The sequence below is a fragment of the Lepisosteus platostomus genome, chromosome 1 (genome assembly GCF_059453375.1).
Source record: "Lepisosteus platostomus isolate fLepPlt1 chromosome 1, fLepPlt1.hap1, whole genome shotgun sequence".
Classification (NCBI taxonomy): domain Eukaryota; kingdom Metazoa; phylum Chordata; class Actinopteri; order Semionotiformes; family Lepisosteidae; genus Lepisosteus; species Lepisosteus platostomus.
In genome coordinates, this window is record NC_142611.1 from 19,193,393 (window position 1) to 19,220,502 (window position 27,110).

Genomic DNA, 27,110 nt, shown 5'->3' on the forward strand with positions numbered 1-27,110 from the left:
GTAGTATACAGTATGCAATACTTCAAAGTCTGTGCCACAGTAATAAAATACATATACTGTATAGTATCATTTCCCAGTTTTGAAATTACATTTATGAAGTGAAAACTGCATAACAGTCTGACCTCACTGATTGTTTAAAATAATGCTGAACTGCATGATGCTGTTAGAAAATGGAATGAATGATGCATTCTGGTCCGCGGCTGGAAAGTGGATCTTTTTTATATGACATGTTGTTTTTTATAGTGTAAGGCAATCTGCTTATCCATCCTGTAGTTTCAGTATTCAAAGAAGTTCAGTCTTACTACAAAATACCAAAGGTACCTGGTGAATTTACTTAAATGATGAATAATATACTGCAATGTGATCAATGCTGTAAAGACAAGAATTGCAGAATGGGAGAAGTAATGAAATCCAAAATCTAATGACCCCTGTGAAGCGGTTATCTCCATTTTTCAAGATAGATAAAAAACTTTACCTTCTTCAGTCAGTTTGTATGAGAATGTAATCAAGCCAAGTAAAAGAAAATCAGATGTGTGTCCATTACTGTTGTTTGTTGTTCATATACTTCTAAGCTCACTAACTAGCTCTTGTAGCCGTCCTTGTCAAGTTTTTCAGAGAATGAAGCTTTTTTAAAATAGTCTATTTTACCCCATTAGGCTGTGACTGTTAGTTGCAAATTGACTGTACATGATCCTTCTAGTTTAGTTCTAATTATCATTTACAGTACATTACCTTTCAAGTAACAGAAATAATACTTTTTGGTTTTTAACCGTTTCAGATTTTTGACCCCTCGATATAGATGGGCACTACATTAGTGATTTTTCAGACAATTGGTATTACCCCTGTCTTGAGTGATTGTTACAGTCTGGCTAATGGCCTACAAATAATGCATCTTATTTGACAGAATGCTGTCAGGCCAGCAAACTTGTTGATCTTAAAGGCTTCTAGTACTTCTGCCTCATCTGTGTTAATATCCTTTAATAGATAGTTTGTTATCTGCCTAATTCATAGTGTCAATTCCAGAGTGAAATATTTTATACATCAGCAATCTTTCTTACATTGACTAGGAGATTCCCATTATTATTCCAAGAACATTCTACTTAACCTGTTACAGTTATTACAATACAGGAAAAAAATGGTTTTAGCCTCCTTTATAATATTCCTTTCAATCCTTTGTTGGGCCTTTTTGGGCCTAATTTTACCTACAAAGTTTGCTATTCAATATATTCTTTTTCTTGTGAAAGGTTAATAGAATTCTGTTATAAAGGCATCACCTGAAAGAGGCTGTTTTCTGTCACATGTGCCATAGGTCAAGCTCAGTACGGTTTAATCACACTTTCCTAGTGAGGCTGCTGCAGTGCTATGAATAAGCGAATGACCGTCAACTTCCTCAAGTTTCTTGAACTCCCTGTTGCAGTAGTATCTGGACCTGTAAACCACTTGTTCTAACTCCATATTTAACTTAATATTTAGAATTTCAGAGAATGTTCTGTTCTAACATGTTTCCCAAAGTTCTGCCTAAAGCTCTGCGTAGTAAAAGGATGTAATCAGCTCAGTAACCTGTTTTGATCACGGTATATAAACTGGCGAATGTACCACTGTAACTCTGAACTGCACTGCCCTTTTGCACTGGTGGTGTTGTTCCTGCATGCATACATAAGAAAGATCACCGGTCTCATTTAAACCAGGACCTGAGTTCAGGAACTTATTTCAGCACTTGAAACAGATCCTATTCTATTTTAATTATTTTGTAAAGAGGTTAATTTCATTAAGCTTATTTTCATTTATCATGTTCTGTGCTTTAAGCAGAATATCTCTCAATTGTTTCCACCTAATATATCTCATATCTGTTCTCTAAGATCTCATTCCTTCATAGTTATCTTTCCCTTATTTCTAAACATTTGATTTGAATTCAACCTTTACAGTTTTAAGTATACTATAACAAAATAAAGAAGAAGAAGTTAATGTAGTTTTCCTTTTGTGAAATAGATCAATAGAATACAGTAAATAAAAAACACAGGAAAATCTTTTAGCTTGGTAGTTTCCACACAGAGAATGGTAATACAGTCAATTAAAAACATTAAACTTATTAACATCGAAGTTCTTACAATTCACATACTGTACACAGGCCATATTTTGAAGGGTGCTTAATGTAAGAAATGTATGCTTTTGGTTGATTAGTACAAAACACAGAGAAAAGGCATCTTAACCTACTTCTTGCTAACAATCAGGATAGTATTCACTGTAATCAGGTTGTTGAGCCACTGAGATCAAGGGATTATAACAGTCAAATTGAAGGTATTTTGGCAATCTGAACCACCATTATCCTGCACACGGTATTTAATATCAGGAAAGCAAATTTAATCCGATGAGACAGGGCCTTCAGTACAGCGGTAAGCAATTTGGATATATTTAAAGGAAATATATGTTTAGCATGCAGAAAAAATACATTCCAAAAGTCATAAGAACTTATGAAGTCTCCACAGTACAGTATGAATAAATCTATAAAGAATGTATGATGTAAAACACAAAACTAAACATTTGTATCAGATGCAAAAGAATGATATTCCCAACGCCATAAACACATAAAAGACCATATCAGACACGCAATCTGCTCTGAAAAAAATAAGCTCTGCAGGACAGAGCCTACAAAACACATTCTGAATGGCACAAAAGCATTTTTGAGTCAGGTTACCTGCTAATATGTGGTTAGGAAAATGGCTAAACAGAAGGCTGAGAGCATGGAATTTGTTGTGTTGACTAACAAATCATTAATATCATTAATAATTTACTAATCAAGGTTTCTTAAGCTTAAGAAAGTATCCACGTAACAGAGAACTTTAAAATAGATGAAAATCATATACTGTAATTAACACAGGAAACAAAATATCAAGTTGTTACTAAAATGATACCAACCAAACTTGGAATTACTGTGACTGGCCTAACAATCCTTAGAAAGGAGCACTAAGATACTATTTTATTATGCAATAGATGACCTGCAGCAGGCCAGAAATAGTATCACAACAATCAGAAACAGCTTTGGTCATCCATGAAACCTGCCAAGTGTTGATTCAATCAGTCTAGCAGTTGACAAGACAGAGATAGCTTGGAATGTGAGAACTGAGTAGCAGCTTGGACATACTAATATCAGGAACGACACCATGTCAGATGGTAATGGTATGTTCACTGGAAGGATAACACATATGCTTTCAATCAATTAACCAAACAGTCTCTGAAACTGGTTCATGAACTAATATAGATTTAAAAATTGTCACCACTTGTAAAACACAATTTAAGAAGTGCAGCATGATGTTAGTGTAAATTAACTTAAAATGACAACTAGACAAACACTGTATATACATTTTAATATTTCATGAGAAAACCATGCTAATAATAGTCTGTGTAAATATACAAATTATAAATCCAGTGTGTGAACAAACACACTCAAAAGGAGGCATAGTACTTACTGTAAGAATTCAAGATTCATACAGAAAAAAAGTATAGTGTATATAAATGTAAGGTAATTTGTATATTGTTTTATACTGTACATATTTGACAGAGTTTCCTGTGCTGTGTTCTCATAGAGAGAACTGTTCTGAAATGAAAATTTGATTTGGATAGTTATATAGTAGTAAGTGACATTATAATGATTATACCCTGTCATTTTTTAGAAAAGAGAAAATCTGACCGAACTTGGAAAACATCTTAAATAAAATTCAATAAAAAATGATAAAATTTGACAAAATCTAAAAGAGATTCCAAAAAACAATTTAGACCGATTATTTTTAAAGCACAATGGCATCATATTGGTCATCACATAATAATCCTTAGTCCACTTCTGTAGCTTATCTAAATAAAAAACATATTTAAGCACAACTCTGATGTGTGGAAAAAGCCTTTGTGAACTTGTTTTGGAGCTGGAGACAACTGTGCAACAATGCATTAATTTTTTGGAATGTCCCTCCCCGAGATAATGCATTGTGTGCATTGGGATATCTGGTTTCTCTGATGAATCAAGGTTTAATTTTAAGGAGTGATGTTGTTGGGTGCAATTAATGTTATACTCCGATAACATCTTAAAAGTCTTATTATCCAAAACTATGTTGATAATATCTCATGAACAGTCCACTTTCTAATACTAGTGCAATGGCTGCCCCCACACTGCCAGTACTACAGTATACAGGAATGATTTTGGTCATGTAATAGATTGACCATCATGATCATTGTGTTCAACATTAACATCATAGACCATCACAAAATGGTTACAGGCATTAGCAGAAGCCATTGGACAGCTATCTTAAAGTTGTTACAAGGTTTTTATCAAGTGTTTATTTTTTCTCTTATTCTTTTATTTTGTTCTGTGTTTAAAAGGTCTAATACAAATATTTACCATAGTCTTTAAATAAATATATGCTTGTGTAATATGACTTTCTTACAACTGGGGGCTTGGTTTCAGATGATTAAAAAATTCAAACTCAAAATTCAAATGAAGTCTCTGTGGGAGAGTCCAGTTACTGAACAGTTACTGTTACCAGTCTAACAACCTTCTGATCCCTGCAGGTTGTTAATATTTCTGATATGAAGTCCTCTCTTCCTTCAATCCTCTGTACGTCTGGGTGATAATTATATGCAGAATAACTTGCACATTGACATTGTTTATTATGCCAAGGACATTTTAGGGCTTACAGCCACATTTTAGAAGGTGGTAAGCTCGGAGCACAGTAAAAAAAACTAAAGAGGTTCGAATTTTATCTCTTGAACAGCCTGGTACAAAGCGTTGAATTTCAGCTTGAATTCAACTGCCACCTGTTAATGTCGGACAACTGTCAAATATCTCATGCTGATATCTGCCTGCAGAAAAATATTTCAATGCTGACAAGAGGGCGGTGAGAAGAGGAAGAAAAACAAAGTTTGAACAGCAGAGCGTGCAGTCTTGAACCCTGCTGACACTGATCCCTGTTCGCAGTCATGCAGCAAGGTTTAGGGGTTTTCATGCATCTTGTGACCACTGGCCAAAGTACAGAACACTATAGGGAGCAACTGGGAAGAATGACCGCCTTCTGATCCCATGCTTGCTGAGAAATTTAATGAGGAACACAGATCCTTAAACATTTTTACAAAAATGTTAACTCATTCAGATAAAAAAAAACAGTACTTCAGCATCAAAGTTAAAATTATACCTAAATTTTCAGTATATCCAGCACTGTAGTTAAAACGCATAATTGTTTACATTACTTGAAACCTTAATGACTCAAATCAATTTCCAACTGTGTACTAACTTTAATACTGAGCTTAAAAATCCTGAGTAACTGGACTCTTTCTATGGGGTTATCTATGTGCCACATGCTTGTTATGGTATGGATCTGCAGATTAAAATATCCATTTTATTAAAAAGCTATCAACTGAAATGTACGGTACCTTGATGGTTTTGTCTGTTTTTGTGACAAATAATTTTAATAGAAAACTTCACTGCATTAAGCATACACGTAACAAAAGGAAAGAATGTGTGACATGTTGAGTGGATTAAGAGTGTGTATGCAAATTTCTATTAATATATAAAAATGTTAATAGCTAACATATATATTTATTATCAACAAAATATGTAATTGTTCCGTGATTCATTTGTTTACATAGAAAATGTGCATGTACTGTACTTAACCAGAGTCACTTTTATTAAAGTATTACAGACTGAATGTACAGTATATGTTCAGGTGGGTACTGTAGCTGCGTCAGCATGCGTAGGCTGCAAAGGAACAAGTAATAGGTTTGTTCCATGCTGAAAAGAGAAGAAAGAAAACACAACGTTTCGCCTGTGGAGCCGAAGAGTTGTGGAGCTGTCACACACACGAAGAAGCATTGAATAAACCTTTTACTGTACTTGTTCCTTTGCAGTGAATGTACTATATATGCTACCTGTGAACAATATCTGCCATGGACTACTATAGACAGGTACTGGAGGAGATGTAGGTACTGAGTGTTGCACTAAAATTGATTTTACCTTTATCTTTTTTCTACTTGTTCTTTCCAGGGGGGTATTGCTGCCACAGTCGATTTTAGTTATAATGCAGTTTATATTGAAGCATCGGTGAAACATGAAGGAAAACACGTCTCTCTAATCCATGAGCTGCAAGAGCAATTCTTAAGTAGGCAGTAGCTTTGTCAAAAGTCTGGGTTCCCAAGAGTTTTTGTCGCAACTGATAACAAAGTACCTCTGCAGACATGTGCACTCATTCAAAATGGGCACCTTTACAATAATCGTAAAAGTACCATTCCGTTATTGCGTGTACTAGTAGGAAAATAGTTATTATATTTCTGGATGAAATGTTTTTCAATTGACAGAAAGTTCATACTATACAGCATATACAGTATAGTGCTGGTAGTAGAGACACTGATAGTGCAGATAACGATCAGATAATGATTATTTGTATGGGACAATTAAGTACATTTTATTTTATTTTATACACTATAGGTATTATTATTATTAGTAGTAGTAGAAGTAGTAGTAGACAAAACATACTGTAGTATGCACTCGTTAACAAAACAGAATAGAATGACTATTTGAGCCTCATTCACTGAGACATTTTTTATTTTGCATGTGTATATACTGTATGTCTTAACATGCAGAGCACAGCACGAAAAACAATTATCATTCTAAATCATCAATGTAAAATGAAAAATATTATTTTATTTTATACACATGGCCCAAATACTCCCAAAGAAGTAATATGTTAACAGGGTTACAGTAACTTTATTACTAGTATCAGTGTGCAATAAGACTGACACAAATGGAGACTAGAAAAGAACAGGTAAAAATCTATTCCATGTCGAAAAGAAAATACACATAATGTGTAGAAGGGCACCTGAAGAAGGCTTTCAGTATGGAAAAGACCTTTACTTGTTCCTTTGCAGCCTACACATACTGACGCAGCTACCTACTTGAACTTCATGGAGACTAGATTGTTTTAATAATTTCCTGATACAGTACATTATATACTGATTTCCAGTTATATCATAGGGCCACTTAATAGTGTTTTCAATGAATTTCCGTTCTGCAGCTAATTTTGTGAGGAAAATATTAAATTGAAAAAATATTACATCAAATAAGTCAAAAACAGAAAAAGCAAAAAGGTTGTTTTCTTGAAATACAACTGGGAATACATAAAATCAATACATGCATTTACTAAAAGATGAAAAAGCCTACTGTCACTTCTGTGCATACTGTATTTGTGTCCCAAATATTCTGTATAATTTAATTCTATACCATAAATAAACTTATTTCTGTAAAGTGACATGCAGTATTTGAGAGATGTGGCTATTGTTTGAATATAAATTTAAATACATTTATTTTTAAAATGTTATGTTATTGTTTACATCCAGTATTTATCAGTATGGTTCTCTTAGTAGTTTTAAGCTACAGTATATTATTATTTAAACAAGTAATACTGTATAACTATTAAAAAAATTGAGTTTTTCAAAAGAGGTTAACAACAGATAAAGATTCATGTTAATTTTTGCAGGGCATGATGCTTCTGTAATGAGGTCAACACTTTAGTGCTGTTTTAATGGAAATCTGGCCATGCTTACACATGGTGAACTTCAAAAAGTTCTTATTAGACATTTTCTTCTACTCAAGTGAGTTTTTACTGTGTATAAATAGTTATTCAGAAGCACCAGACATTTATAATCCAAGTTCAAGTAGGAAATAATAATAATTCCTTACACTTATATGGCGCTTTTTACAGGGCTATACAGGTAATGGGGACTCCATTCCACCACCACCAATGTGCAGCATCCACCTGTGTGCTGGTCTGCTCACCACACATCAGTGGGGAGGAGAACAGAGCGATGAAGCCAATTCTTGGATGAGGATTATTAAGAGGCCATGATTGGTAAAGGCCAATGGGAAATTTGACCAGGACGCCGGGGTAACACCCATATTTTTTTAGAAACTTCCTGGGATATGTAATAACCACAGAAAGTCCCCTACTGGCCCCACTAACAACCTTAGTTTTTCCCAGGAGGTTTCCCACCCAGGTACTGACCATGCTCACACCTGATTAGCTTCAGTGGGTTGTCAGCTGTGAGTTGCAGCGTGATATGGCTTCTGGCATGTCTTACTCTGAGATTTATTAGCCAAAATCAGGGGTTGTTTGCCTTTTGTGTCCTATGTAAGGTTCTATCCTCATGCATGGATTCCCATGTTTTCATTCTTTATTCCTTTAGTAGAAAGAAATGCTCACCATATGTTCCAATCCCTACTGTGATGGTAGAAGATACTGTATAATATTCACTCCTTACCTTTCTCTTGGCTCTGAGTTGTTCATGGTAATTGTCAGAGGTGTCTCCTGGGATCTCCCCTCCCCACAGGGTAATGCCTACTATGGTGTAGGTAATTCCCATTACACCCAGGGGCAGGAGATAGACCAGCACAGTCAGAATGATATGATACCTATGCAACAACAACAACAAAAAAAAAACAACAGCTAGCTTTATATCATTGCTGATACACATTTTCAGACAATGAATATATCTCTCCTCCAAATTGTTTCTCACTTCTCTTGCCTAGTCCTGATGTGAAAGATATCAGGGTGTCTTTCATCACTTACAGTACTGACACTCTTCATTCCCCACAGGGTCCTAGTGCAGCTGTAGTCTTACTGAATTTATAACTTTTGAATATTGTAAAAACATATACAGGTCTACTATTGCCATTTTACGTTTTACGTAAATACGTTTTATAGAGTTCATTTAGATTTTTCCAGCTACAGTATGTATTAGAACATTTAGAACTTATTTTGTATGTTCCTTTTGATTGAAGGGGTACAGAGAATTGTATTACGAAACTGTACATAATAAGATGACCCCATCCATTTTCTTATTAGCATTTGGATTCTTAAGTTCATGATTGCTTCATTCTGTTTGGTATACACTTTCTATTAAGACATACAAAAAAGTCTGAAAGCGTAAAAAAGCATATCAGTGCTGGCCAGATTATAAAGGCTAAATTAATAAATGTTTGTATATTTCATCATGTGCCATTCCTACAAGCTTGTAAACAAAATTCTTAAGGGACTAAGAATGGGCCAAGATGAAGGGACTACAATGGGCCAGACAGATAACAAGAACAACTGAACATCACTGGACAAAGGAAATGTGAAGTAGGATCCCAAGAGACAAACAAAACTGATTAAAATAAAGACCCCTGGAAGATGGAAAGATGAAATCGGTAATTTGCCAGATCAAGCAGCTACTAAAAATACATTTGTGAAGAAAATGTGGGGAAGTCTTCATATGATACTGAATTGACATTGGATGAAAATTATGATGGTAATGATGATATATGGTGACTAATTTCCAGGCATCTCTGTACATTTATAATTTCTGAGGTAATAATAAAAGGCTGCTTTATTTGCATCTTTCTAGCTTCCTAATATGGGCACATTATGCTTGTAGAAAATGTTTCCTTTAAAAGAGAAATTTGACTCGATAAATGAATATAAATCTGAATTCTGAATGCAACAAACACTTTTACAAAGAAAAGCAGTTTTAAACTTAGGGAAAGAATAAGAGGCTTACATGGAGGAATCCTTGTTTCTTGGCCAGTGAATGTAGCATAGAGTTCTCCCTGGTAAGAGCCTGGTTTTGGAGTAAAAGCAGACTGGAAAGGCCAACACAAATGCTAATATCCAGATGCTCACTATAACCACCTTAGTCGCGGTCGCCGACAGTCTTGGCTTCAGAGGATGGATGATGGCCATGTATCTAAGTAAAAGACAAATAGATGACAATTAGTAGCCATGGCAGTCACATCCCAATAGTCTCATTATGGTTTCAAGGAATATTTAAGGCAAGTCACTTTTCTTAGTCAAAGCAAGAGACTCATACTCTGACCAACTATAAATATTTTATATCTAAAATATTTGTTTTTTTCAGGGAAGACCATTTAAACCCAAATGATTCATGTAGATCACAAGATGGTCAAACATTTGGAATCTATTTTATTTTCACTAGAGTATAGGATAGATTTACTCTAAATGCATAACATGCCATCTAAAACTGTATTTTACAAGCACTCCTCCTGTCCTGGCGTTAAAAAAACAACGAAGAAATAGAATAACACTTTATCAGTACAGATACTGAAAAGGGACCACTCACAACCAAGTATTTTAATAATGTGAATGACTCATGTGAAGGTCATGATTTCCAGCCACAAGGTTGAGGTCCAAACATCTTAAAGAAACTTGTAGATGAAATCTTAGATTATGTTTAAACTGCACTTAAGATTTACTAAATTACTATATAGTGTAATCACTTTGAGTCAGGTGGCTTTATATCATTTTATAATGTTATACTTTTACAGTATGGTTTTAACATTAGCTGCTGTCATTTTAGAAATTCTAAAGGTGTGACCAAGACCAAGGTAATCAAGTTTAGTTCTAGCGATGTGGAATAGTCTGGAGATGTTCTGTGACCACTGTGCTGACTGTGGTCCTGAAAATGTACAGTACAGTGTCTTTGCTTTCTACCTGTCAAAGTGCTGTGCTTTGTCCTACATTTCAAAACACCAAGCAATCACAAACAATCCCTTAACTCACAAAAGTTAAAAGCAGAGGATTAAATATTTTGTTTTCTCAGTAGCATCTTTGTAGCTTAGATTGCATTGCAGATACAATGTAGCCTTTTGTTTGTGAACATTCTGAAATTAACTAATTCAATTCCTTTTTGTTTCCACAACTGTGACATTGAACACAATTTATACTCAATGCCAAAGAGCATCTGCTCTACAGTAAAGCCTGCCTACAGCTATATGGTGGATCATTTGAATGACACAGCCAGCAGCTGGTGTGGGATATAGATCTACAGAGAAATTCCAAAACACAGAAATTAAAAAGCAAGGAAGGCACACAGTGACTGGAGTCAAAAAGAGATGCAAGGAAAAAAAACATCAAAGAACAGGTCACTAAATAAACATACTGCACTGACTGATATGCAAAAAGTTGTAACTGCCAAATTACTAAATCACGGCTGACAAGAAAGCGATGGAGGCAACGCACCATTAGTGGATACAAAGCATTTAAAGGGGAAATGCAATACTAATTTTGTATTTCAGGGTTAGAAAGAATCAGCATTGATAAGTGCTGTTATAACCACAATGAAAATAAAATGCACACAGTAACTTGTAAAACCTCCAATTCCAATTTACAATGCAAAATAGATTAAATTTCCAGGTATGTGCACAATGTTCTGTGATTCAGAATGAGGCAACAAAACTTCCAGTGATGTGATGCAGCGCTATTACATTGTAAACAAGCAGGCTTGTGAATACATCTATTTTTCATGGTGGTTTTGGTGATAAAAGGAACTTACTTGTCTGCATGCAGATCATGTTGAAGCTTTCTGTGCTGAAATATCTGCTGCACAACCTGTGCTTAACTCACCAGTACATGACATTACATTAGTTATTACAGTGACTAGTGAGCAGGAAGGGCCGCTTCACGTTGCGATTCACGTAAACTCTCACTCTCGCCTGTGGCGGGACCAGGGGTTTGCATCAACATGACGACTTACAGTACTTTTAAATTGTTCCTAATTTTATGCTTAATTCGAAATTTGTAATTTTTTTCTATAGCATCAATGAATTTCTTTTATTTACCAAGATTTAAGAACCAGGGGGATATTGTGGGATACTTAATTTCCCTAGTGAGTTAGTCTTTAGTTAGGAAAAACCTTAACATGGTTCTGAAAGATCTGAAACTGAAACATGAGACAAAGCTAACAATTGCTTTCTTTCTATTGTCAGCACAGGTCAGAACACCTGTGCTTACCCTTTTAAACAGTGAGGAAAACAGAAGTGAGAGAATTACTAATGATCTTAATATAGTATATTCAGTATACAGTTAGTCCAATAATCATGATTTATTATATTAGGCAAAGAAAACTGGAATGGGAAAAGACAGATGTGAAATCATCAGAAAGTAGATGGCAATCGATCAGAAAGGCTTCATGCCGGAAGCACAAAATAGATCCAAGTAATCCAAGAGTACCCCGATATATGTTGGGGTTAGGAACTAGAGTGTTGCAAGTAAAGAGGAATAAGAACATACAAGAACAATGTAAACTTAAATCTGGGAATCTGTTACCATAAGAATTAAAGGAATAGAGTCAGACCATAAATTAGACTTTGTTTGCGTTTTACTTTTAGCTAACCAAATACCATGGGTCCTGTTATAATTCCAGGTTATCCATCCACAATTTTCTTAACACTTTATCCAATACAGGGTCGCAGGGGAGCTAGAATCTATCCTGACAAGCAACAGGCAGAATATACTGTAAACTGGATGGCACTTGAGATCATCGTAGACACTGACACAGACACACACTCACACTAATGCCAATTTATCTACAAGTATGTCTTTGGACTGTGGGGGGGAAACCACACAAGCACATGGAGAACATACAAACTCCACATAGATAGCACCCCAGGTCTAGAACTGAACCCAGGGCTCCATCAGTGTGAGGCTGCAATGCTAACCACTGTTTCACCATGTCCCCAGGTCGTGCAACTTACTGTATAATGGAATGACTTATAAAGGAGAATTTATATCCTTAACGAATTCAAATAGAGATACTGTACATTTCCAACATACAGTTTAGAAATTTATATACAGTTACTTCAATGTACTCTATCTGTAACCCATAAAAAACAATAAATATAAATAGCATCTCCAGCTCCTTTCGAATTGTGGTATCATTGAAACCAACAAAGTCAATCTGTGCTTCAGGGTAGATTTTTTTTCCCACACCCTGTTCAAGCATTTAACATCTGTGATCACAACTTGATCCACTGGTGACATACTGTAGTGCATGGTAGCAACAACTCAACTTTAATGCTGGGGCATAAGGATGTCATGTGCATTAAGAATTTACTGTATATTGTTAGATTTTGGTCTTCTCAATATTTTCTAATTTCTGGAACAACATAATCTGTGCTCTACTTATTTTGCTAGTACCTTGAAATGTAAGTGTGGGGAATTTTTACGTTGAATTCCACATTCTTCATGCAATGTACAACAGAGGCCACTTGTTTAATAAATCTGTTCAATTAAAGAGAAAGAAAATGCATTTTAACATGATTAAAATAGAACAACATCCAGTTAAAGAAACTGAGCACTGCAAAATGCAAGAATAGGTAAAGAGCATTGTAGTAAAAAATGTGTGTAGGTTTTATTTCCGTATTATTGTGCTTACCAAGGAATATATCAACAATATGCCTCATACTGAGTAAAGAGAAAGAATTAACATAGAAGAGGCAGAAGTGTTGTTGGACTTCCTGTAAGTTTCCCAGGGCCTATTCTACAACAGTTAACAAAACTCTTCCAATGACCAGAATACCAGAATAGAAGATAATACCCACTGACTGGAAAATTGCTAATGTAGCGCCCATCTAAAAAATGGGTGACAGAACTAAACCAAATAATTATATGTTTTTGTCACATATAAGAGTATGGACACAGTAATTACTAAACTAGGGAATGTAGTTCAGGGCTTGGATGAAAGACAACATGGTTTTAGAAAAGGTACTGTAGGACTTGCATGTTAAAGTTCTTTGAACAAGTAACAGCAGTAACATAGCATATGGGATGGTATATTTAGATTGCAAGAAAGCTTTTGGTAAATTCCTCATGAAAGATTCATTCTTAAATTGCAGGCAGTGGGCACGCAGTATAATGCATAAGGATTGGTAAATGGATAGAAATAATAGAAAAAAGACAGATGGCGGCTTTGGTGTTTATGCTGACACATCATATTCATCTTCTTAACAAGATGGCTAAGCAATGTGATTGGCAAAACAAGTTAAGATATGAACTTAAATGTGCACACGTTATATCAAGGATATGCTATGTTCAATGCGCTAGCAATATTGTATTTAGAATATTGTGCATATTTTGCCCATCACATTACAAAACGGATAGTGCTATTCCAGAATCAATCCAGAAAAGAAAAGACAGCTACATTACCAGGCTCAAAAGAATGTCCTACTCTCAAAGGGAAAGGAACTGCACCATTTTAGTCTTAGACGCAGAAGACTTTCAGGGGAGGGCGGTCTGAGATACTGTAGTTAAAATTACATATACTTTTACAACTACAGTACAATTCCACAGTCATTCATTTCAAGGTTCCATTTTCTACATTAAGTAAATCATAGGCAGCTCTAGTTCACTTGCAGGGTTTATCAATTAATCTGTATTACAGATAATTTCTTCAGTCTTAAGAAAACATACAAAACGTATTTGGTCTTGGGGCCGTGCAATGCATAATCTGACTTCACGTGCAATTTCAGATGAAAGTGTACTGTCTTTGCAAATTCTGTAGGTACCATTTAACAATGATACTTGCAATACTTGCCTCCTAGGAAAAACAGACAAATCCTTTTCATAAATTGTATTTTTCTTGCCCATTTCCTGGAAGAATTTAACTGTCGTAAGGAGACATAACCATACTCTGGGGCATTATGACATACTGTAGCAGTCTATTTACTTTAGCCCATTTACTGATTTTAATTTGTTTTATTTCACATCATTTTCCCCTTGAAAGAAGCTATCAACTGGCATTATACCATCTGCATTATATAATTTCATTATATGTCTGTTTACAATAAACATGATTACCTTTTTAATTCATGGTAACTGATGGTTATCTGAAATGAATTTATTTTTAATGAACCACTGATCCTTCCATTTTCTAACCGCTTTTAATTAAGTAGACTGAATTAAGTATACCGAAAGGATTAAGGAGTGTTTTAGTCAAAATCTGTCTTAACCCACTTGGCTGAGGGCTAACCTCCCGGACAGAGGACGAGGTGGCTAGGACCCTCATGCAGAATGAGGGGTGACCAAGGGGCAGCTGCAGAGATCGGGTGGAGATGTACTGTACAGTACGTGTGGGAGATGGGAGATAGGGATAATGTACAGTATTCATATTGTTTTAGGTGAGGAAATGACATCAGGACTGATAGCAAACTACAGACAGCTGAACCCTATTGAACTTGGCTGTTGTCATCCCTATGTTATAAACTCCATTTTTGGATTGTGGAAGGAATGCCAAATGAACAAGGGGAGAATATTCAAACTCCACACAGATAGTACCCCAGGAATTGAACCCAGTGCCCCAGTGCTGCACAGAACCAATGCTAATTATTGCACCAACTTACAGTACTGCCCTTTTTAAAAAATCAGCACTAAAAATGTATTTGTGGATATGGTATGGAGTAAAAACAGTTACCATAAGTGTATCCTACATTCTGGTTAAGAATCCTAGCTTCAAATCGGTTAAAAATCCTAGCTTCACATCGGTTAAGATGTCACGAGTTAAGAACAAAAATTAAAAGACTCCAGCTACAGTATAGTAGAGTTATGGCATTGATTTTAAATGGAAAGTTGGGCCACCACATTGAAAACATAATTCTGCAGGTTTTCATGCTGTGGCCACGGTTAAAACACAAATTTAATTTCAGAGGAACAATCACTGCCATCAGTTAAAAGCTGTGATCACAGAACAAATTGAATTCAATATCACTTCGAAAATTATGGATCAGAAGACAGTGGTGATCTATTCCTGATGGAAATTAAAACATTCTTTTCTGTTAAGCAACCAATTCAAAACCACTAAAGGCACAGCAGTATTTTCACAACTTTTTCAGTGAGCATTTGCAATGGTCGACCCCTGCTGGCTGCTTCATTGATCTCCAAAGCGAAATGATGTTTTTCTAAGAGAATTTGCTGAATTATTATGGTTATGTTTCAAATTGAACAGGCCTACATTTTTGGTGGCTTTAATATCTACTGTGATTCCCCAGTGTTCGAATTTGCCTCTAAAGATTTGTGTTCTTAAAATGAAACCCTCTTTTTGCTTTTCACATTCCATTCCTACTTTTATATTTTGTTTCTATTTCTCAGCCTCTTGCCCTTTGGTGTTTAATAATATTAATAAATCTCTGAGCTTTAATACTGTGCTCTCAGCATAAAATATTACTGCTGTTACCTCAGTGGCGAAAACAAATCTAATTTAGCTTGAGATTGTTACTATCGGCCATTACTAAATTTGCTTTTCTCTTAGAAAAATCTTGAGAGTGTCTCACAGCACAGCAAGTAATCATCATAGTGTAAATAACCTGTAAGTCCATTTCAGCCTAGTTGCAGACTGGTACATCGCACTGAAACTACTCTTGTGAGTTCTTGTAAAAATGTGATAACTGCTGACTCAATCCATTTTCTGTTTATAATCTATTTTCTATTTTATATCAGTCAACTGACTTAAATTATTTTGGATTAACGCCGCTGCTTTTGATACCATAATCGATAACACTCTAGATTGTTTGGTATTTCTGGCTTTGTCCTCAGTTGATTTCATCTCTTACTTCTCTGCAAGAAAACAATAACAACAATCATTAGTCCAGGCATGGCATGGTGGCGAAGTGGTTATCATTGCCACATCGCAGTGCTGGGGTTCCTGGTTTATTCTAGACCTAAGGATGCTGTCTGTGAGAAATTTGTAATGTCTTCCTGCATTTGTGTGATTTCCCCCCCCCCCATGTCCTCAAGTTTGGTAAGACCAAGAACATACTGGAAGGTTAACTGGCCCTAAATATGAATTTAGTGTCTGTGAGTGCCCTACGATAGACTGGCATCCCGCATCCCTTGCTTGCCAGGATAGGCTCCAACTATTGGAAGAAGCAGTAAGAAAATGGATGGATGATTGGAAGGTAGAGTCGATGTCCAATGTTAAGATGGTGTCCTTCAGCAGTGTTATATACTATGCCTTTGTTATTTAGCATGCACTGTATAAGTTTCCATTAGAACTAAATTCTCAACTATGCAAATGGAATTCTATGAGACTAGCTACTGTCAGTTTCAGTTTTACTTGTACCATTTTTATATTTACTGATATTCTTGAAAAAGCCTCATCACCATATTTCTTAATACTTTAGGACGTGTAATAAGCAAATTGTGATTGCATTTACACGTTGACTGCTCTACACTTCATTACTTGTTTAGTGGGATTATAACTGGTGAAAGCCAAAGCCAAATCATCAAGGAAATCAAGTTGTTGAAAACTCATGCACATAAAAGGAATCCAAAGTCTAATACTTCATGAGTTCAGTTGTCTTTTTTATTTTAAATAAAGTTAATGACACAGTTTCTAAATTAAGTTGCTCTTCCAAATATTGTTAATGTGATAAAATGATATTCTGTACTTACAGTACCTCTAAACAAATCCCTGGTACCAGTACTTTTTTCATTTGCAGACTGACAAGAACAAACTTTTTACTACAAATGAAGGTCGTAACAGAAATGTTTCTCCCCTGTTAAGGTTCTATTGAGATGTTTTCAAGAACACACTAACTGGACATTTCCAAAAGACTTTTCAGACGTGACGGAGCATGTAGGGTATCATTAGAAAAATTATTGAGCTAGAGAACTAAGCAAAATAATTCAATGTAAATATTAGAAAGTAAGATTTAGAAGTTTCCTTTTTTTAGGCAGTATACAGTATTTCTCCGAGAAGGAATGATTTTTTTTAATGTAATAGATCTGTTTAGGTCTTTTTATTCAAGACACATAAATATATTAAAGTTCTGAATATATAACAGAGAATTTAATAAATATTTACTACAGCAAGTACCCAATGGAGTCTCTCAATTAACTATTTTATCTGATTCTGACTCTCAACACTGATCATTTGATTCATCCCCACTGCTTTATAGCTAAATATTCAGAAATTGGGGTGAATTAAGTCAGCTGAGGAGATACAAAGTCCCCCTCAAGTTCTATGTAAGTGTGTAATTCTACATTCAGTATGTATATAAATTATTCAGCTGCTACCTTTTATCAGTGTGCCTATTCTTGGGATGTATTAGTATTAGTATTGGCTAATGAAGTCTCACTGATATTGTTATGAACATTTAATTCTTATGTTTCACTACACACCTGGTAAACCAAAAATTTTAAGAGAGTTCAGAATAAATAGTGCACAGTAAAAATAGTAAAAACTCTACATATTCATACAGATTGAAAACAAATGGGATTTTCTGCTTTGGTAATTTTGAAGGAACACAAAGCACAATATACTGTAGGTATTGGTTGGTGTTAATTTGGTTCATGTTAGAAGACACAGTGTTCCACATCCTATAATGTAATTGTCATCAAGAAATGAATGGTGTGTCAGATCTTTGCATTTTCATTTCCTTCTGCTTACAAGAATCATCACTATAATTCACAACACATTCTCCATGTATTATGTACAGTATCTTTCTGAGATGGCAAATCAAGCCAGACTTTATTTTTCCCTTTAACTTTACAACTTTTACTTTGCTGTCCGGTCTACTTTTATTTTCCATTTGAGTGATTTATTGAATACTTATTGATTTCCTTTTAATGAGCAATACATTCAACAAATTCAACTTTGCCATAAAGACAGTTGCACAGTCTTTAATCAATGTGCATTGCTACATTATCCCTCATAACCACAATCTAATATTTGGGGTTAACATAAGAATACCAGAAAAAAATGATCACATTAATGATTAGAAATGCTGAAAAGGAGCCATTAGTCCTTAAAATGCATTGCTAGTATATTTTTCCTGATGTATGATACACAGGATGTGTAGACAAGTGAGAGTAAACAATGTATGTTAGTTTGAGAGTGTTAGCAGCCGTGATCCTGAGTAAATCAGTTGCTCTTCCAATATCTTCTGTAATGGGAGACCTGAGAGATTTAAAATTGTAATACCACACTCAAGGGGGAAATTGGGTGATCAAGGTCTTGAAATATTAACAGATGAAGCCCCTTAATATAAGAAAGAGAGTGAAGGAGTAAGTATTAAAACTTAAGTGCTGGACTATTTTTTGTGTCAACAGGGAAACAGTTTAGCTATTCTGTATAACGAGTCAGTGCTTGTTTAGAAAGAAATGTAAAAGTCTGGTTGGATTCATGTTCGTGTACTTTCACTTAAGATTTTGTTTGATCAATAATAAACATTAACATCTTGCTCCCGTAACTGTTTTTCTGCCCCATTAACCCACTTAAGGACTCAATCACTCCACCACTGTCCAAACATTTCTTTTTTTCATAAAAAGAATCTGAAATACTGAATAATACCAGGTTTAGTTCATTAGATCATAGCAGTACTCTACAGATATAAAATGAATCCAAGACACTGGCAGTTAACATTAATTGCTATCATTGCATAAACGAATAAGAATGTTAGCATGCTGTACTGGTCATTCATTACATTACTGTTTCTAAAAAAGCTGTATATTCAATAAACATCTTCACATTGTCAGTAATTTGTCAAAGCTTGTGTTATAGAGCCATAGAGCTCAATAGACTGTGTGTTTTATATACAGCTCAATAAACTGTATATTTTAATGAAAATTATAAAAAATGTATGAAATCTACAATATCACAATATTTTCTCAGCCAGTCTGAGCTTCTCCCTCTTTTTTAAAATTGCATACTGAAAGATATTCTGCATTAAGAAGGAAGACTTATGAACTAGTGCTATTATTCTCGCTGAGGCATGTCAACAGTTCTACTAGACTGGACATTACATGTGGATTCTCAAACCAGTTGCTTACTGGTGATCCACTGGTAGATGAAAGAAATGCAGAAATAAAGGTGTAACACAAAATGGCTGTGGAAATCACATCATAAGCCATCAATTGTCCTCAATAGCATCACAATCTTAATTGTATAGAAGGCTGTTTTGATTTTGAAATGTTGCAGTACAGTACATCCAGGATCTGATTCTCACCTCAAGACCCAAAACTGCAGCTGGGTAGGGATCATTCTTAAAGTGAGAGATTACAAAAACATACAGTACACATTCCTTTTCTGACACTTGGAAGTCCCCTGAATTGTTTGGAGCTGGTGTCAATGAGACACACACAACACAAGTCATTCTATAATATGACTGTGAAGCAGTAGTGCTGACCACCGTCTCAGATCTTACACTGTTATAATTTCAACTGTTTGATACAATGAAAGACATGTGAGGTCAGGACTTCAGTAATGACAGATCCCTCAAGTGGCAGGGCTGGAATCATAATTTTAACAACAACAATCCTAATTTTATTAGGAATACATCCACTGTCTTCCTTAAGCGGGAGGAAAAGTGTACACATACTATATGTGCAAGAGGACTAAGTTCAAACCCACAATAGTCTTTTCCCCTTGTGAAGCATATTTGGTGGATAAACAAACTTTCTGGATGTTTTTCAAATACCTCTTGTAAACATATAATTTTGTATTGAGTTCCCATTGGAGTTTTCAATGCTTATTAAACTTTAACTTTAGTTAATATTAACTACTCAACTTTAAATTTGATTTGCTGCTAAGCATACTATATATACTGTATAAATTACAGTATAAAAAAGCAAATCGTACAAACCTATGTTAAGCAGGGACAAATCACTGTAGAATTTACATTTGGCAGAGCATCCTCCTGCTTGATTATCCACAAAGAGAGAGACATCAATTGTTAAATACACCAAAGCTGAAAAATAGTGCTGACATCTCTGGGACTGACTTGTCTGCTAGTATTCAGTTTGCGCTCCTTGTAATGTGAGCATGCATACCACTAACTTCCAAGAATGAGACTGTTTACGAGAAGAGTAGGAAGGAAAAAAGGACTGTAATACATCATGATCATTGGCAAAAACAAAACCTGCTCGCAAGTTTTGAGTTCCATCGGACAGAATTTTCATATACTTTTGTAAATAGTAGGGTTCAGTTTCGGGATGTCATAAAATATCCAGAATCCTTCAGCAAAAACAGCTATGGCTATGACTTATGGTTTTAACAAGTGCTAAGAAGTAGTAACAAGTAGAATGTTAGTGTAATTGGACTGGATTTCCAGGAGCTCACCAGTGTAACACTTCGTTTTTTTAGGATAATCAGTAAATGACAATTTTGTGTATAAATATTGTAGTGACCCACAACCCCCTGTACCCATGACCTCTTCCCTTTTACCCCTGTTCACTCCTTTTCTCATTTTTCCCTACAGATTCCCTGTTCTTTCCTCTTTCCTCCTCTGCATCTAGTAGACTCCTGCCCTCATTCTCTCGGTCTTCCAAGCTATTTTACCTGCTCCATGACTACCAGACCCCACTGTTTTAAAAAGGGCAATAAGACTGTCAGTGAGCAGCCTGGAAAGTAATCTCCAGCATGTCATTCCCTATACCACCGATGCAGAACGAGTGGACCATTACAATATCATTGTCAATATTGTAATTGTATATATATAGTATATATACAGACTAAGGACCTGCTGTTAGAACAAAAGCAAAAGTGTTTAAAAGCACTCAGCATGGGTATTTAGAGTACAGAAAACATGTATAACGTGCAAACACTAGGCAGTACAACAAGCCCCCCCCCCCCCCCATCTCCCTTTATCTCTACGTGTTAACATGCTGCAGACTGCCGTGCTTGTTGTGCCAACACATTTTTTCCTCTGGTAACCTGGTACATTACCTGTAGATCTACTTTTGATAATTTACTCTTCATTAGTAGACGAACTGGAAATTTTGCTCCAGAAGGAAGAGTGCCACCTACTGGATCAACGATACCACTTGAAGGAGCACCCTAGCTTGCTGTGGAGGTCTCCCATCTTTGTACTGGTCCAACACTGCCTTGTTTAACTTCTGCTATGCGATAAGATACGGTTACAAGGTAGTAACACTGCTGCCTAAATTCACTTACTGTATTTAGTGTATATATTTTATTTGGGCAACTCTTTTTATATACAGCAAGTGTTTAAATAGCTTGACTTTGGCAGTGCACTTATTCATGCAGTTGCCACCTACTGATCCACCAATACCCCTGTCAGCAGCCACCTGATTTTCTCACCCAGTACCACTCAGGCCTAACCATGCATAGCTTCTGAGACCTGATAAGATCAGGCTACAAGATGGTAAGACATTATTTGACTGTTTGTGCTCAATGTCTGTGCATAGTTAAGATATAATCATGTTTCCATTTGTTACAACTGTGCTGGAAGTGTGCCAGTCCAGCACTGACTAATAAAAAGCACCTCTGTGATCGTGCCAGGTTTGCCTGGTTATGGTCAGAGTTTGATTAATTAATTATGGAACACGTCCTGAACCTTAAGCTTTGTTTATCCTTACACATTACCTCAGAACACAAGGAGTTTTTCAGTGTGAGAGCAATGTGCCAACTGCAGCTTCCTTGAGATTTCTGAGAGTGATGCTGATAAACACACCTTTTTAATCTGGTTCATTTGAGTGTTATATCTGTGTTATTTGCAAATGTGCATAAACAGTGCTCAATTTATCACTAGTGTAACAGCCTAAATAGTACTGTATGAATTCAGACCTTTTCTTGCAAAATCTCACCCCAATATAGAGAATTGTAATACTGAAGCCAATCAGTAAAGTAACTTTATATGTAACTTTAAAGAATGACCCTGTACAATACTCCGTTGCTTCAAAAAAATTGCTTTGCCTTAAAGATCCTCTGAAAAAAACGGTCAGTCAGAACAATAAAGCATGAGAAGGACCATATAACAGCCCAATTCCAAATCATAATACAGTGCATGAAAACACAATTACTTAATGGAGTCATACAATCACACAATACTTGACAATTTAAATAACTGTATTATACAAGACCAAATACATGACTCTGAATGTATTCTTGATTTACAATGGGTTTAGTGTTTAAATGTTTATCTAGATTAAAGATTTTAGTGCTCTCCTAATTTCTCAATCACGGGAATTATACTGTCAAACATGTATTCCCTTAGACTTTGAAAGTTTCAATTACAATCCCAAAAGGTAAATTTAATTCCTAAACATACTGTAAGATTATCAAAGACTTTTTAAGAAAAAGGAATAGTTTCTTTTTGTTTTGAACAAAAGTATCACCATATTGTATCAGGACCAGATAGCAAATAGCAAAACAGTTTTGATAAAATGATAAAAGGGTTTTATTTACATTAAATTACCATAAATTATTAATAAAGTAAGTTTTTATTGAACTTTACCATGAAGTGCTCTATGGTTTGGTTTTCAATTTAATTATTACCAGTAAGAATTACAAAATATTTGTAGTGTATAATGCTATTTCCATAAAAATTCAAAAACAAATATCAATTCCTTTTTCAGGTACAGTAATTAGCATCAAACGTCTGAGCATCATCTCCATTCTGTATTACTCATCTGTCTCTGCCTATAGAATCTGATGCTGCAGCATTTGCAAACATTATGACAAAGCAATTTGAAAGCTGACTTGATAGCTCCCTTATCATAAAACCCCAAGGCACTCCTGTACTGATGCCTTAAGTCACAAGTTACGTTGACTTTTAATTATTGTTATATTTAGTGGCATGGTATTTAGCATTGCTGCTTCACAGCTATTGGATTCAAGGTTTGATTCTGAACTGGCATACATTTTGTGTTGAGTCTTAATGTTTCTCAAAATCTGCATGGGATTTTGTCAGGTTCCTCCCACCATCCAAGGGCATGCTGGCTAAGTTATCTCAGCTCTCAGCTGTCCCTGTTACTGTATATGTGGACTGGTGTCCTATCCAGTATGTGGTCCTCTCTTGTGCCCTATGCTTCCAAGATTGTGGAATATTGCGAATGAGCAGCTTTGTGATAATGGATATTGTAGACAAAATAATGGATAGAAATCAAAAACACTATCATTCTCTCCAGTATTACTTGAATCAGTAAATAAGGTTGCATAGCATTAAAAGTGAAAGGCAAATGAATAAAATGCATACACTGTATAGGATCTTTTAATATATTTGTTTATAGGAACTAATACTGTTCATGCATTTTCAGCACTATGTGACGTTCTGCAGGTGAACTGTAAAGTACATACTGTAGTTGATAAACATACTGTTGCAAATGGCTCAGTACAATAGGCTTTAAATATTCTACTATTGTAATCAATACCAATGACACTGATCAAAACCGATGAAATGATGAAGGCCGTAATTTTTTTAAAGGACTGGAATTCATTCTGGGTTTCCCACCATACGCTATGATTTGTAAATCTTTATGAGCTTGTTTTGATTTGTTCTGAAAGAAAGCTTCAAACACACTTAAATACAAAACTGAAAATCATGGATGGAAAGCACTCAGTGAGCTAATTGGTATAGACAACATTGTGTAAAAATGGAGGAATAAAGAGCTGCATTAGTATGTCAGATTAAATTATTTTTGAGATATGCAGGGAAAGAGTTAATTAAAAAGCACAGAGAAAGCTGTGACCATGCTTCCCTTTGGCTGACAACAGCCCATTTGTTTTTTTTATCTTTTGTTTAGTACCATTGATCTTGCATGCTTTACCGGGCATCATACCGAAAGGCCAACTCATTTATTTCTTTACTGTAGGTAGTATATGTGTATCATAAAAGGCTGTTTCTTGTTTTCTTTTGTACTTTTTATATTTCCTATTATTCTCATTGTACTTGTGCTTTTCAGCATTGCATTTTAAGTGTTGTCTTCATGTACAGTAATTGAAACCAGTTACTTTCTGTATACACATTGTAGACATTTTGCACTGGAGGAAAAGTAGCACTTGAGCAATTATTGTGTTCACTTGAATATTGTAGTGTTTACAGAAGAGACCAAAACACAGCTTTTGTAACATAGTATACCAGGGTTGTCAGTCACACATTCTTAAGTAAAAAATTATATTTTATGTTTGAATTTTTATTGTTAAGAAAGCATGATGTATTTTATATGCAGTATACAGCATATGAAACACTGTATCTTAACATTCTTAGTATTCGAAGAATAAAGCTGACTTCCTGAAAGCAAGACTCAGAGCTGTAGCTTCATAGTTTGGGTTTTTAGTGTCCTAGTGTCTTTTGAATAACATTCTTTAAATGCTAAATTGCATTTTCTAATCATTTCCCATTTTAATCTAGAATTCAAGAATTTTAGATGGCATTTAGGGACCAGAATTGGTCATTTGTGGTCTGCAGTTTGTATTGTAACAAACACTCTGACTTACAATGTAGTAGGGCTTTTGTTACAAGAACATAACATTTATTTTTTATATGACACCTTACTGTAGATGACATTTGCTTATTATTTCTCCTCCACATTTATTTTCAGAGAAATAGATTTCCTGCAAATGAACCTTTAGCGAAAGTTAAGAAATATTTCAGAAATCTGTTTCAATTCAGTTGTTTCAGTTTGCCAACAGCATGTCAATTAAGGCAACTACTTTTTACAATGAACTTAAAACTATAAAAAAGTAATAAAAAGTACCAAAAATACATTTTTCCACGGAGTGCAGGGACATAAAATTGTGTGTCACAATAAAACAAACCTGACTTGCACTACTTACTGTACATTAACAGAAATCTGTTTAACAATCCTAGCTTTTAGAGTTAAGTTTAACTTTAAGTCATTATTTTAGATTAACTATAATAATCAACCCTTAAAACAGATGATGCACTGATATATAGTACAGTTTACAGAATTAATTGATCAAGCCATTTAATTTAAAATATATCTGAACATATGAAATACATAAACATACTAAAACAACATACATTTGGCAAATGAAGTAGCTTTTATCTTATAACTGCTTTTTAGTTAAACAGCGACGACTTGTAGCTAGCTCATTTCATTTAAGTTATTATTATTATTATTATTATTATTATTATTATTATTATTATTGCTTTCATATTTTTGTCACAAGAAATGAAACGGTCTGCTAAGCGTTCACTGGTACACTACGGTCTTTTTTTCGAAGCAACGTTGATATATGTATTAAACAGTATTTAAAAGAGTTCTTACCTGTCAACAGCAATGGCAGTCATGGAATAGATGCTGGCAAAGACAGAGGTGATGGGGAAAAAGTTGTGAAACTTGCAGTAATGCTGTCCAAAGTACCACTCGTTATGAATAGCATAAATAAAGTTAATGAGGGTGTTGAATGCGGCCATTGAAACATCGGAAAAAGCCAGGTTCACTAAAAAGTAGTTGGTGACGGTTCTCATTCTCTTATGAGCCAGAATTATCCAAATAACAATCAGGTTACCAAAAACTGAGACTGCTACCACTGACCCGTAGGCAATAGACCACAGACCTATTTGCCAAGACGGTTGAATAAATTGATTCGACATGTTTCCCGTTATGTTAAAGGATCCGTTTATTGACGATGACATTTTAAAGATTGTTTCTGAATGCACTTTGTTGTAATAATAATAATAATAAAATAATAATAATAATAATAATAATAATAATAATATGATGCTAGAGAGAACAGTTACTAAGCAGCTAGCACAGTAACCAAACAGATTTATACCGCTGTTACAGTTGGTGCTGAGCTATCTTACTGTATCTCTAAGTAACTCAGCTATGAAGAATCGGCAGGCTCCGGTAGGCAGTCTTTGGGATGAATCCCAATAAGGTGCAGCATTGTGACAGAACAGACTTCTGAACAGCATTTTCTAAAGGCTGAGTTAGACTCATCCCTTCAGAAAACGTCACTAAATGCAAATAGCAGACGCTGTTCGCCTGCAGTATCACCCCCCATTTAAATGAAGCCAAACGGTAATTCAAGTTCGAATAGCGCACTTCAAAACGAGCTTTTCTCAATACTTTTTCGTTAGTATATTTTTTATCAAGAGTAACAATCCCTTTGATGCTAAATCGCCGTCAAAATGTTTCAAATGCATGAATATGCTCAAGCCAACTTTCGAATAATGAAAGCACAAGCCCTATTTAAAGCTGGGATAAAAAGGTGCCTAGGGCAAAGCACTCCATAGAGGCAGCTGTATAAATCTAATTAACCCTAATCGAAGTACTGCACGTGTAACATTGGAAAAAAGAAACATCCAGTTATGTGCAAACAAACGCTGTATCGTCACGACCTCACGAATTAGACAAATGATCAGTCCTGCGTACATACTTCCACAAATGCATTACAGACCTAGTATTTACTCTTTACCTGTTAATGATTTTAGTCATGTTATTTCAGTACATCGGAAATCTATAAAGGGTGGCGTGTTTGTTTTTTCTAGTGGCTGCTAGACCATACCAAATGCTATGCTAACTATAACAGCT

General features: G+C 35.2%; 1 protein-coding gene across 1 annotated transcript in view; it reads right to left on the reverse strand.

Moving 5' to 3' along the window:
- LOC148677815 (neuromedin-K receptor-like) overlaps nucleotides 1–26,870 on the reverse strand; it is a 62,236-nt gene extending 35,366 nt beyond the window's left edge. The window contains exons 1-3 of the mRNA XM_088626574.1: nucleotides 25,839–26,870; nucleotides 9,577–9,762; nucleotides 8,299–8,449 (exon numbers count right to left, since the gene is read on the reverse strand). Of these exons, the coding sequence (XP_088482700.1) occupies nucleotides 8,299–8,449; nucleotides 9,577–9,762; nucleotides 25,839–26,209 (708 nt within the window). The 5' untranslated portion in view covers nucleotides 26,210–26,870. The remainder of the gene's footprint in view (nucleotides 1–8,298; nucleotides 8,450–9,576; nucleotides 9,763–25,838) is intronic.
- Nucleotides 26,871–27,110: the final 240 nt, after the last annotated feature.